The following is a 15,479-nucleotide window of genomic DNA, read 5'->3' on the forward strand; positions in this document are numbered from 1 at the left end:
CGTTAGCTCCGGGAGCTAACTAACTAATCCCCAGAATCGGGGGAATAATCAACAGCTATCTAGATGCAGAACCACAGAGCCATCATAGCCGGCCGGCAGAAAGATCACTCTACACAACGATCATCGCCCACCCCGGTCAGGGGAAATGCTGCATATACGTATTTAAAAACTGTTTTTTATTAATGGGAAATAATTCCACTACTTCTCCAATTTATACTTTAGATGTTTAAGCATAGCAATGCTCTTTTAAGATCTAAGTTAATGTTCTCTTCCTTTTACTTGTTTTTTTCTTTTTCATCTGCTCTCTCTGATTTATTGAGGCTCTCTCTTCAGTTCAATACCTTCATATTATTCATGGGTTACTATAAATTACACAAGTTCATATAAAATGTAAGTGATTAGGGCATGACAATTGAAGCTTATTTTTGGTCTTTATTTTTAGTTTTATCTCATTTAAATTTGTATTTATTTATTTTTTACGGGAAAGTGGCCAAGCCACAGTTGACATTCTACTTATGGTAGAATTTAGAGTGTTAGATCCTATGGTATACATAGGAATGTTAAGGATAATTGGATCATTCTGGGATATCCGGTGGTGCAAGGGAGGGAGTCATACGCAAAGGTTGTGTTCATGGAACACAATCCTGTACGACTCTCGGTGGGAGGGAAGGGTAGGGGATTTTTATTTGTATATATGTATGTTTTTAAGCTCGGCTCTCAACGGGACCTCACTAGTGGGATGTATATCTATTATTGCCTCGCACTCTAGAAGCATTACCAAAAATTACAATGCAACATGTATAGACTATGGCTAGTTTGAATATAATGATATGGAACACCGGGGGAATAAATAACCAACTCAAACGCAAAAGCGTGCTCACACTGATGAAAAAAGAACATGTGGACATTGCTCTGCTAAGCGAAACGCACATTCTAGGGAAAGACATAGATAAATTAGCGGACAACATATACCATAATATCAGTCACTCCTCTATTGGTACGAGAACTCGGGGTGTAGCAATAGTCATTAAACGTAAGTTGAATATTGTACTAAAGGGAGTATGGTCTGATGTAGAAGGTCGGATAACTATAGCTAAGATTGAACATAAGAACAGGAAAATAGCGTTGATAGCGGTATACGCCCCAAATTTGTACGAAGAAGATTTCTTCACTACACTAACCAATGCAATGTTAGACATTCCCGATTACTCATTTATAATAGGAGCGGATTTTAATGCCATCTGGAACCCAAGGATGGACAAATCTTACCTCGCCTTTTCCAGCGAACAAAAGAATTCATCGAAGGCATTAAAGGATTGGTAGAAGATTACAGGTGTAAATGACTTATGGCGGTTACTTAATCCCACGACCCGAAAGTACTCTTGTCGTTCTGCGAGACATAATACACTATCCAGAATAGATTATGTCTTTGCATCACAGAGACTATTTGATAATTATGAAGTGGAAATGATACCCAACGCACTATCAGATCACTGTTATTTACTCCTTAAAGGTACATTTGGTATACTATCCTCCCGAGCCCCAAGATGGCGATTTAACTCGTTGCTGCTTAATAACAAGGAATTCATTACACAACTCAAAGAAGCTCTTATAGTATTCCAACGGGAGAATGCAAACTCGGTGCAAGACCCCAGAATAATATGGATGTCGGTAAAGGGAATGATCAAAGACTTCACGGATAGCTTTTCCTCCAAAATGCGCAAGAATCAATGCACAAAACTGGCTGAGCTGGAAACGCTTTACTCAACGTTATTTAATTCTCTGAAATACAACAACTCAACTCGACTAGAAAATCAAGTTAACGTACTAAAAATAGAGATCAATGCCATATACAGACAACAATCGGAAATACAAATACGCAGCACAAGACAACAGCAGTACTCCCATGGTTCCAAACCCAGCCACCTATTAGCCATGCGATTAAGAATTAATGCAACATTTGCAGATATAACTACCATTAGAGCACAACAAGTACTTGTAACAGATCCTGTAAAAATAAACGATACATTCAAAGTATTCTACTCTGACTTATATAAGTCAGAAATGACCTTCGATCAAAACAAAATGGACACATTTCTTAATCAAATTATTCTCCCTAAACTTTCAGAGGATGACGCTAAACAGTTAGAAACACCGATCACACTAGAGGAACTCAAGAAGGCCATAACCGCAATGAAATGTGGTAAGGCTCCTGGAAGAGACTGTTTCCCATCAGAAATGTACCTTTCTTGTTGGGACATAATTGGCCCCTTATTACTAAATATGATCTTATACTCAGTCAAGGAGGGGAACTTCCATAAGAATGACAATATTGCACTCATAACAGTCCTCCTTAAAAAAGACAAAGACCCCAACGAGTGCGGTAGTTATAGACCTTTAAGCCTCCTCGGAACAGATATCAAACTGTACTCTAAGGTATTAGCCATCAGATTACAAAAGCATATGACGTCTTTAGTTCACCCGGACCAAACTGGCTTCATAGGAGGCCGCCTGATCACTGAGAACATAAGACGAATACTGCACGTACTTGATGCCGACAAGGAGGACAGTGGACACCATACCTAAGGCGATGCTGTCCCTGGATGCTATGAAGGCCTTTGACAGGCTGGAATGGTCGTATCTGTGGGCAGTGCTAGAAAGGATGGGGTTAGGAAAAGGATTCATCGATATGATTAAAGTATTATACAAAGACCCATCGGCCATGATTACAACAGGCACAATCATCTCCCAAATATTTCCGGTATCACGCTCTGCCAGACAGGGTTGTCCTCTTAGTCCCGGACTGTTCAATCTATCATTAGAGCCTTTAGCACAATATATAAGACAATCCCAATCCATAGAACCAATCGTAATCAAGGGCACACAACAAAAAATGTGTTTATATGCGGACGATGTAATATTGTTCATGCAAAACCCCAACACCACATTGCCTCATCTGCTCAAGTTGATTGAGGACTTTGGTGATTTATCGGGATTTAAGATAAATTGGCCGAAGTCGGCTTTCCTTCCACTTAACACCCCTGCAAAAAAAGATACAACCCTCCCAGGACAGATACCGATGGTAAAACATTTCAGATGCTTGGGAGTGGAAATATTCCCTACCATAAGACAAACGGTGAAGCACAACTACACAAAAATCCAAAACAAAATCAAAGACGACCTTGATAGATGGGCAAAACTTAAAAACACAGTACAAGCACGGATATCAATAGTTAAGATGGATGTACTACCTAAAATCAACTTCTTCAGTTAAATGCTACCGTTACCCCCTCCAGAGGGTTACTGGAAAAGATTACACTCCTCCACATACAAATTTATTTGGAATAACAAACTACCACGTATAAAAAGATCCACCGCACAGAGAAATAAAGCAGATGGTGGCATGGCATTTCCAGATTTTTGCCTATATTTTAAGGCGTACACATTAAGTCCATTGACAACATGGTTTGACTCCCAAGCATTAGCATCCTGGAGAAAAATAGAAGAAACATAGTAGCCCCACATAGACTGAAGGACATAGCATACACTAAACTACCAATCAAGCACTGTGAACGAAAATTTGGCCCCATAATTACTCATGCGATCCGGATATGGCGTGAATCACAAAAAAAAATCCTAACCCACAAAAATGGCACAATCATACTCCCTTATTCAATAACAATGCACTCTTAATTGGAAAACGACCTATAAGATTCCCTATATGGGAAGAGCAAGGCATACACTCATTAGGGGATGTTTTTAACAAACAAGGTTTTTGTAGTGATGAAGAAATACGCAAAAAATTTAATCTCACCAAGTCCACATGGCTTTTTCACAAACAGTTAGAGCTATGTTTGAAGTCTCACGGTGTTCCATTAGACAGACCAATTGAACACCACAGATACCACAAATTCTTCTACGCAAGAGAGACATCGAGAGGTTTTGTTTCAGAATTTTATCATCAATTACTAACGTCCTCGTATGAAACCCTCCAACTTGACTCTGTCTGGAGGAGGGATATACCAGACCTGGAAAATGACTTTGATTGGCAAGGAGCCTGGGCAAATGTCCGACTTACATCAAGGAACCCGGATCATCAACAAATCAATCTTAACTATATTCACAGGACATACTTGACTCCTATAAGACTGTGCCGAATGGGGCTTAAACAATATTCCAAATGCACCCAATGTGCAAATGGGGACGAAGGGACATTTATGCACATGTATTGGGACTGCTCACCAGTTAAGGCATTCTGGAAAGATGTGACCCAACAAATATCAAAACTCATATCTTGGAATATACCTGTACACCCCTCGGTATTACTATTGAATGATGTTTTTGAGTTTGCAGTGAATCCACAGCTAAAGAGATTGGTTTTATCGGGTATCACAGTAGCCAAAAAGCTGATCGCATCACGCTGGTTTCAACCGGAAAAAATGTGCCGTAAAGTTTGGTTTCTTACATATCTCGATGTAATTTACCATGAAATATCTACAGCAAGAATTCTGGGTCTCAATGAATCCAAAATGTCAATGTGGTTAGAAGTGGTGGAGAGAATAAAAGCTAGCTTATAATGGTAGTGTCTGGTTAGGTGCGAGGGATAGTGGAGGTACTTCTCAAGGTGGGGTCCGGGAGGGGGGGGTTCGAGCTGAGCATATGTGTGTAGGTTTTTTAGATAACAGGTATTAGGGGTATATCTTATATAAGACAACTAACTAAAATGTGATCTCATTGGATGTGCCCTGACAATTAATGCTTGTATATCTTATCGTGTGTTGTCATGTTTGTTTATATGTTTGTTTAAAAAATAATAATAAAATAAAATACAAAAAAGAATCGAGAAATTTGCATGCCGTTGTATAAAAGCCATTACACCACGTGCGCCTCTGGCTTAACAACCACCCCTAGGCATGGTCTAATCCTCACAACCCACTCCTGCGCGTGATGTAATGCTTTAACACATGCTCACGCGGAGGTGCGCTGTTGTAAGTGAGCGTGGGTTATTGAATTGATTGATTGACATTTTTATTAATGTCCGCCTTGTTTCGAACTGTTTAAGAACTGTTAAGAACTTCATTCTTAGATGCTTCTATAGAAAGTAGGTTAAAAAAAATAAAAGGCCCTCTTTCGAAGTCGCCCTCTTTCGAAGTTGGTTATGCTTAGAGTTTATCTTTAGAGCAGGGCGATAAATAACTAAGCATAAGGTTAAGGTTAAGCTAAGGTTGAAACAGGGCGGACATTAATAAAATGTTCAATCAATCAATTCAATAACCCACGCTCACTGCATTCTAGCCTTGAAACAGTGCACCTCCGAGCTGCTTCCACATGGAGGCAATTTTTTATTAAAATTCTTTTTTGGACTACTTTTTCTGCTGATGGTTTTGTCAATAAATCTTCAATTAATGTGTGTTTATTGTATAGCAATAAGGTTGGATGAATTCGGCCATTGTATAAAAGCATTACATCACACGACAGAGTGTGTTATAGAAATTAGATCACGCCTATGGGGGTGTAACGACCCTCGGCTGCGCCTCGGGCCTAACAACCACCCATAGGCGTGATCTAATTTCTATAACCCACTCTGTCTCGTGATGTAATGCTTAATTATACTATAAGACGTCACCATCACTTTCATACCAACCGTGCCCTTATTGGATTATTTATGTTGACGAAACTGATGAGTTATATTCATTAAAGAAAGTTGATTTAATAAAGGAAAAAGACAAATTTAATCAGATTAATCACTTTATTCAAATTAAGGATTTAGTTAAAAGAAAAAAAGAAAAAAAATTTAAGTAATTATTTTTTTATAGATATTTGAAACTTCGTTCGAATACTTCAATCGAAGCTTTGAATGTTAAAAAATGACATTCGGTACAGCCCTAGTAACATGTAATAAATGCATAGGAGTGCTTAATAAGTATAGACTATTAATTAATTGGCCATTAATTGTGCTGTTTGAACCTTATTGTAAAGTTGAAAACAAGTATCCCCTAAGGGGCTGTCTACACGAGCGCTGGGTTTAATGTAACCGTGATTGTATGTGCGCAGTTGCACTGTTCGCCCACACACAACCGGGGTTTTGCTACACTGCAACCGCGGTCTTTGAAAACCGGAGTCCAGGGTGAAGTTTTGCGCACATCCTGGTTTCAGTGGGTGCGTGTGGGCATAGCAACCGAGGTTATTCCCAGTGTTTACAGCAGAGCTGTCCCAAGTAGCGTTATATGAAAATGATTGTAACAAACTTTTGTTTGAAACGTATCGTCTGTTGAAGAGTGTTGTGATCGACTGATGATGTCTGTTGTTGCATTCCTGACCTGACCAGAGTAAAACCTGTAGCTGCGGCTAAACTAAACTCATGTGTTGTCAAGTTATTGTTATAAGGAACCCAGTCCAGACTGCATCCCCTTAACAATTGTTTGTATTGAGCCGTATTGTATTGTACCCATTCTGCAATGTGTTAAATAACGTTTGCATCCATTCATTCTACTAGCGTTAACGTTACCACATTATTATGTTAGCATGTAAGCTAACAAAATCGCCTCAGCTAGCCTCGATGCTAACTATACATGGAGAATGCCATTCACATTAGCATGTAGCTAACAACACCGGAGATCTTTTTGTGAGACTAAACTATCCGCTCTTGGTGGTAAATTGTGTTGATGTTGGTTTTGTTTCATCAACAAATGAGGCAGAACACACAGTGAATGTATCCGTTTTGTTTATTGCACTTTTATTGCACTTTCTTTGCTTAAAAATAAATGCTACGTTGGCTAAATGGCTAACGCGGGGTATTTAAAGATGGTGACTTTGTTGTTTTTAAGCAGGAAGTGTAATGAGCGTTCAACCTTTTCTGATTGTTGAAATGGCCTTCAACAACATCGCCACCTACTGCTTTGGCATTGTACTACATGTATATGACGTCACCCGGTGCAGAGTTTAAACCAGTCGTGTGGACAGTTATTTTTTTGCAATTTTTTTTAAAACCCGGTGTCATTAATACCCGTGATCGTGTGGACAGGGCGTCAGCGGTTCTCAACAGGGGTGCCGCAGAGAGCTGCCAGGGGTGCCTTGAGATTTAAAAAAAATTAAATAAAAAATCTTTTTGGATTACAGAAAATTATCACTAAAGTGCTATCTGTTGCAGCTGCACTGTTTTCCATGAAAATACCATATTTGGATAAGTTTGACCATTTCTCAAAATCTGAAAATCATTATTTAATAAAACACAGAAAAGGATCACCAAGTTACTCTGGATAAAAAAAAAACTTTACAGACAACATTGAGACAAATCTTCCTGACACATCTCCATCCAAACTCTTGGAAGAACTCATTGAAATCTCATCTGATACCACCTGGAGAGCTCGTTTCAGAGTGTGGTGCTGAGTACCAAGTATCTCATGATGCAGCAGTTATGGTGTTGATACCATTCAGCACCACATATCTGTGTGAAGCTGGCTTTTCATCCATGACAGCTCTGAAAACTATAGGGCCAAGTTGAGCCTTGAGGATGACATGCGTGTTGCCTTGTCAAAGATCTCCCCACGTATTGACCGTATTATTAGCCAGCAGCAGCAGACCTCGCATTGAGCTAGAGATGTCCACTGAGTGAACAAGTGCTTATTTTCTGTATTTATTTATATTTTTTTAGAAATGGTAACTTGGTGATTATTTTCTGTATTTAAAAAAAAATACATGATTTTCTGTTTTTGAGAAATGGTCAAACTTATCCAAATATGCAATTTTTATGGAGAACAGTGCAGCTGCAACAGATAGCACTTTAGTGATCCTTTTCTGTATTAAAAAAAAATACATGATTTTCAATTTGAGAAATGGTCACACTTATCCAAATATGCTATTTTTATGGAAAAGTGCGCAGCTGCAACAGATAGCACTTCAGTGATAATTTTCTGTAATTTTATTTAAAGAAATATGCTATTTGATTTACTACTACAAGCAGTGTAATGTCAACAGTACTAAGCCATTTAGACCTGAAACACCTGTTAATAATGCATTATATAGGCATATACACACAAATGTGTTTACCGGTTTCTTAAATAAACATTATTTTGAAAGCAAGCACTTTTGTCATCATTGTAGCAAAAAAGACGGGACCGGAAAAGTCATTATCGTATGTAGGGGTGCCCTGGAATATTTTATTGAACACAGGGGTGCCTTGGCAGCAGAAAGGTTGAGAACCCCTGCCCTAAGTAACACTAAGATCTGAATAAGCATTACTTAACCATGATTGAAGAAACCTATTCATTTTGGTGACCCCATTTCCTGTAGCACCATCATGAGGCCAACATTTTCTAATAATAATAATAATAGATCAAATTTATATAGCGCCTTTCATAGAACCCAAGGTCGCTTCACAATCAGGACAAAAAATAGGGCAAGGAAAATAGGGGGGGGGGTGAGGGAAGGTAAGGGATAATGGCCTAATCTAAACTAACTGATGGGGAAAGGCCTTGGTGAAGAGGTGTGTTTTTAGAGCGGATTTGAAGGTGTCCAGGGTTGGGGCGTTGCGGATTTCGGGGGGGAGAGAGTTCCAGAGGGTAGGGGACGCCACCCTCTGGATCAAAGGAAGGTACTTCTGACCCATTAGTTGTACAGTTACAACCTTTTCTGTGAACATTCATGACCCCTAGATGAAGAAACCTATTGATTTTGATGACCCTGTGATCTTTACTCAAGCACCACCATCAAGCCACATTGAGAACAAAATATCTCAAAAAGTAATAGGGGGATTGCCCAAGCGGATAAGGACCAGCTAGCTTGCTTTCTACTGAACGCACAGAGAGGAAATTGGTATCTTATCTTCTTGTCTGACTCTGGGGAAGATGGTGAGTGTATTTCCCATAATGTTGGCGTGTTCTTTTAACTTCACCTCACCTCTGTGGTTTCCCCCCCTCAGAGAGGGAGACTGGTGGGAGGCGCGCTCCATCAACACGGGGAAGAACGGCTACATCCCCAGCAACTATGTGGCCCCTGCTGACTCCATCCAGGCTGAAGAGTAAGGCCTCATCCCCTCACTCTCTTAACCTCATCATCCTGTCCCCTCGCTACTGCACTCACACGGCCTGTACTAAGTATACACTGAAACACAAGCACTGTCTGCAACCTGCGAGGAGATGGATCTAAAAGTAAATTATGGTTTTGATGTGGCAGCATGGACACCTAGTGCTGTGTCTGACTTTTATTCTTAGTCTGATCAATGATGTGTCTGACTTTTATTCTTAGTCTGATCAATGATGTGTCTGATTTGTATTCTTAGTCTGATCAATGATGTGTCTGACTTTTATTCTTAGTCTGATCAATGATGTGTCTGACTTTTATTCTTAGTCTGATCAATGATGTGTCTGACTTTTATTCTTAGTGTGATCAGTGCTGTGTCTGACTTTTATTCTTAGTCTGATCAGTGCTATTTTTTAGAAGCCATTCTTTTGTTGCAAATTGGGTAGTCATTTAGAGTCCATCCCAAACGGGTGTTTCAGTTTCTGAGACATTTTCCAACGTGATAACATAAACATTCGAAATGGTCCTGAGTAACTCATTGTAACGCATTACGTTCCAACTCCAGTAATCACATTGTAAACGGTTACTGATCTAACAAGGTCATTACTTGCGTTCCCTTCCCTCTTCTTCTTGGTTGTGGATTTAAATCAATATTGATAGAATCCCCCTAGCTCACCTCTTGTTCCATTTGCACATCTGAGTGAGAGAGAGAGAGAGCGGGACTACGTTACCTCCTGCTGCTTGTTCAAGTCTGCACTCTGCAAAACAGCCTACATTACTTTATTTTCAACCCTTAAGGCCAGAAGACTTATTAGTTATTATTACTGAAATGGAAAGATGGATATCCCCCGTCCTTTAGATTAAAGATTTAATGAGTCATCTGACATTAGAGAAAATCAGATATGCCACAAGAGAAGATGGAAGATGAAAAGTGAGTAACTCACCTTAATATAATTACCTTACTAGCTTTTCTTTACATTTTCTTAGTTATTTATAAAACATTATTCTCCTTTTGGATGTATGTTAAATCTATGTATACATGTATATTTAATTGTGAATTTGGTGCAAAGGAAACGGGACTGTGGGGAATGTTTATATGACATTGATATGTCAACTGTATTTAATGTGTAACAGAAAACATATAAAAAAGTGGATTAATGATGCCAACCCGCGTCTTTGTATAGGTGGTACTTCGGTAAAATGGGACGCAAAGACGCAGAGAGGCTTCTGCTGGGGACAGGGAATCATCGAGGAACCTTCCTGGTGCGGGAAAGTGAAACAACGAAAGGTGATGACGGACACCAAGAACAACACCTCACACTGTGATAATAATACCTCACACTGTGATAATAACACCTCACACTGTGATAATAATAACACCTCACACTGTGATAATAATAACACCTCACACTGTGATAATAATAACACCTTACACTGTGATAACAACACCTTACACTGTGATAACAACACCTCACACTGTGATAATAATAACACCTCACACTGTGATAATAATAACACCTCACACTGTGATAATAACACCTCACACTGTGATAATAATAACACCTCACACTGTGATAATAATAACACCTTACACTGTGATAACAACACCTTACACTGTGATAACAACACCTCACACTGTGATAATAACAACACCTCACACTGTGATAATAACACCTCACACTGTGATAATAACACCTCACACTGTGATAATAATAACACCTCACACTGTGATCATAATAACACCTCACACTGTGATAATAATAACACCTCACACTGTGATAATAACAACACCTCACACTGATAATAACAACTACTTACACTGTGATAATAATAACATCTCACACTGTGCTAATAACACCTCACACTGTGATAATAACACCTCATACTGTGACAATAACAACACCTCACACTGTGATAATAACAACACCTCACACTGTGATAATAACAACACCTCACACTGTGATAATAATAACACCTCACACTGTGATAATAACACCTCACAATGTGATAATAATAACACCTCACACTGTGATAATAACACCTCACACTGTGATAATAACACCTCACACTGTGATAATAACAACACCTCACACTGTGATAATAAAAACACCTCACTGTGATAATAACAACGCCTCACACTGTGCTAATAACAACGCCTCACACTGTGCTAATAACAACGCCTCACACTGTGATAATAACAACACCTCACACTGTGATAATAACGAACACCTCACACTGTGATAATAATAACACCTCACACTGTGATAATAATAACACCTTACACTGTGATAATAATAACACCTCACACTGATAATAACAACACATCACACTGTGATAATAATAACACCTTACACTGTGATAATAACAACACCTCACACTGTGATAATAACAACACCTCACACTGTGATAATAACAACGCCTCACACTGTGATAATAACAACACCTCACACTGTGATAATAACAACACCTCACACTGTGATAATAACAACACCTCACACTGTGATAATAACAACACCTCACACTGTGATAACAACACCTCACACTGTGATAATAACGAACACCTCACACTGTGATAATAACACCTCACACTGTGATAATAACACCTCACACTGTAATAATAACACCTCACACTGTGATAAGGGCACCTCAGACACACAGGGAGAGATAGAGAGGGGAGGCACACACGCGTGCACACACACAGGGAGAGATGGAGAGAGCGGAGGCACACACACGCGCACACACACACAGGGAGAGAGAGGGGAGGCACGCGCACACACACGCATGCAGGGAGAGATGGAGAGAGGGGAGGCACACACATGCGCACACACACTCACTCTGTGATAATAACAACCCAGGGTTAGAATTTCACTGTCATCTCAGCTTGGTCACGTGTCCCCTATGAACACAATTGTCAGTGTTTGCGGGTGGGAGTCCTGGTCGTTGCAATAGCAGGGAGGGGGTTTGAGGGAGATGGCGTGAACCGGCACGTGCGTTACGCTCTCCCAGTGAAACTCTTCACTCAGGTGAAAAGAAGCAACAGCTCCACGTGGAGGAGGAGGCATGTGGTAGCTACACCTTCCCCAGACATACATTAGGGCAGCATGTGGTAGTCTACACCCTCCCCAGACAGACAGTAGGGCATCATGTGGTAGTCTACACCCTCCCCAGACAGACAGTAGGGCATCATGTGGTAGTCTACACCCTCCCCAGACAGACATTAGGGCAGCATGTGATTGTGGTAGTCTACACCCTCCCCAGACAGACATTAGGGCATCGTGTGGTAGTCTACACCCTCCCCAGACAGACATTAGGGCATCATGTGGTAGTCTACACCCTCCCCAGACAGACATTAGGGCAGCATGTCATAGTCTACACCCTCCCAGACCGACATTAGGGCAGCATGTGGTAGTCTACACCCTCCCCAGACAGACATTAGGGCAGCATGTGGTAGTCTACACCCTCCCCAGACAGACGTTAGGGCAGCATGTGGTAGTCTACACCCTCCCCAGACAGATGTTAGGGCAGCATGTGGTAGTCTACACCCTCCCCAGACAGATAATAGGGCAGCATGTGGTAGTCTACACCATCCCCAGACAGACATTAGGGCAGCATGTGGTTGTCCATAATTATGTTTTGTATCTGTTCAAAATGTACCTTTAATACTCTTATCAACATTGAGAGTGTACATATGTGTGCTTTATGCAAATTAGTTTATTAAATTAAATAAATAACCAAAATAACAAATATTTTCACATTGCCATGTCTCATAACATGGCAATGTCCAATAGTCAACAACAGATGGCCATATTGACCCGCTAAATGTAACATTACTCTAATACTAATATGAGTACTCGCACAATTTAGTGTCCAACTTTACTCTTATAAAGGTTCACAAAAGAAAATGTAAGCATTAAAACGGTGGACACATTGTGACACATTGTACAACAGGTACATTGGTCAACTAAATTTCCCATTACTCAAAGATCATTCCCTGGGTCCCTTGTACTTCTAAAGCAAATCATAATTATGTCCAACCTCACATGGGGAAAATAAAGGCTCACAAAAACATCCCTTCTACTGTGTGGAATCAAAACTGTGTCACAAATCCAACTGACTGGAGTTAATCTCTTGCCAACCTTTCACAGGCTAATGTACTTTTGTACAGTAAAACTGAAGTTTTCTCTCTCCCCCTCTCACACAGCACCATGTGAGGTTTATTTTCATTGTCTGGACATATTGTTCAGAAGAAGGGAGCTGCCCTGTCATCTGACAATGTAAACAAGATTGTCTGTTTAAGCAAATGGCTCAGGGCAAAGACATAGACGTATAGGAGGAGGGCCACAGAGGGAGAGAGAGGAGACACACACACACACACATGCACACACACAGGTAGAGATAGAGAGAGGGGAGGTACACACAGGGAGAGATAGAGAGAGGGGAGGCACACACGCGCACACACTCACACAGGGAGAGATAGAGAGAGGGGAGGTACACACAGGGAGAGAGAGAGAGGGGAGGCACACACGCGAGCACACACACACAGGGAGAGATGGAGAGAGGGGAGGCACACGCGTGCACACACACGCATGGAGAGATGGAGAGAGGGGAGGCACACATGCACACACACACACACACAGGGAGAGATCGAGAGAGGGGAAGCAAACACACAGAGGGAGAGGGGGGTGATAGAGGGAGATACCGGTACATACAGGGGGAGAGAGATGGGCTACAGAGAGAGGGACAGACATATCTTTTAAAATTGTATTTACCCAGGCAAGCAATTAAGAACAAATTCTTATATACAAAAACATATATACACATACATACAATAAATTCATGTCAGTAGTTAAAATGTACTCTGAAATTAAAAAACAATTTTCTTATATGAACTGACTGAGGGGCGAATTCACAAAGAATGGATTGCGCGGCGCTAATAGCATCCTTAACTGCGCGCGATTAGCGTGTGCTATGTGTTCCGTCTTTGCGAGCCATTCACTAAAGATATTGCACGGATGAGATACTAGCGCAAACACACCCATAGGTGTGCAATTTGCTCCTGATCTGCTCCAGCGCAGTTTGCATCTGGCAGTACTGTTGGCAAATATCAGGAAGGGGAAGAAATAAACCCGAAATGAGGCATAGACATAACAGTATTTTTCACCATTTTTTATTTCGTATTGTATTTTGTTTATTTCGTAATGTATAGAGCTTGCTTAATTTGTATTTTCATGACACATTGCATCCTTTGTTTTTGTCACTATCTTTCGTCATTGCATTTGTTTGTCATGTCATCCCCAAATAAACAATTTTGAGCAGACCTGTCCATGGTGCTGAATCTTTAGACCTAAGTTAGGCACTGTGCCAGTGAAAATATTATCTAATTTAGGAATCTTTTTTGAGTGAGAAAGTTGTATTTAATGTTTAGTTAAGATAATAGAACCTGCATAATCATATACTCCAGAATAAACGTTTCATTGGCCGTGTTTCCAGCGTCTACTCCTCATGGACCTGACTAAACGTTATAAATTAAACGTTTATTCTGGATTATATGAGTGTGCGGGTTCTATTCTCTTCATTGTGATTATTACCATACCAGCACCCAAAGGAGTGATGTGCTTTGGGGGGAATATATAGCATTGCCCCACCGCTACGATCCCAGGCATCTAAGCCGGCTTTTTAAGATGCCAAATGTATGCTCGATCAAATATGCGCATTCTGATGTGAGCCTGATTGTACACCGCCTCTCCAATGTTTGCAGGATTACGCACGGCAAGTGAACCCAGGGAATTTGGCAACCACATTTGTTATCATATTACTGGCATTGCACACTACCTGTGTTGATTGAATACGTTTGCTTCCTATTTCTAAAAACATGTTCGTTTTCGCTTGGTGGTACAATTGGAACGTGAGCGCAGTCAATAATAATAATAATAAACTTTATTTATATAGCACCTTTCATACAAGGATTGCAGTTCAAAGTGCTTTATATAATGAAGATATAATAAAACAAGCAGCAAGAGCAATGCATAACACAAATACAAATTGCAGCATGATGCAAAATCGAAAACTTGTTACAAAATCAATCAATCAATAGCGCCGACAACATTGGGAAAGCCGACAACATTAAATAACAATATTTAAATAATAAATAAGATTGCATGGGATCTCTGGGTGGCTGGCTCAATAGCATCCTTCATTTCATACAGTAGATCAAGAATTGCTTGAGCTGGCAACCTGTATCTCCGGATGATTTCGGTCTCTCTTGAATAAAAAATATTCTAGAAATATTCTTTCACAAGCACGCCTGGCATTACGATGCCTTCGCCTGGCAACAATTACTGCTGCCATGATCACCTGATACGCTGGCAATGACGCCTCTTTATAAATGCACTTAGTTACCACCAAATATCTGAAGACGTTAATAGCGTTGCTTTAACTGCCCGTGGCAATTAGTGCCG

At 40.3% G+C, this 15,479-nt stretch overlaps 1 protein-coding gene across 1 annotated transcript in view; it reads left to right on the forward strand.

Moving 5' to 3' along the window:
- Positions 1–15,479, forward strand: part of LOC311235811 (tyrosine-protein kinase yes-like) — a gene marked incomplete at its 3' end in the record, with an annotated part of 114,205 nt that overhangs the window by 73,784 nt on the left and 24,942 nt on the right. The window contains exons 4-5 of the mRNA XM_084323311.1: positions 8,921–9,019; positions 10,206–10,309. Of these exons, the coding sequence (XP_084179437.1) occupies positions 8,921–9,019; positions 10,206–10,309 (203 nt within the window). The remainder of the gene's footprint in view (positions 1–8,920; positions 9,020–10,205; positions 10,310–15,479) is intronic.

Source organism: Notolepis coatsorum (assembly GCF_963971535.1).
Source record: "Notolepis coatsorum genome assembly, chromosome: 10".
Classification (NCBI taxonomy): Eukaryota; Metazoa; Chordata; class Actinopteri; order Aulopiformes; family Paralepididae; genus Notolepis; species Notolepis coatsorum.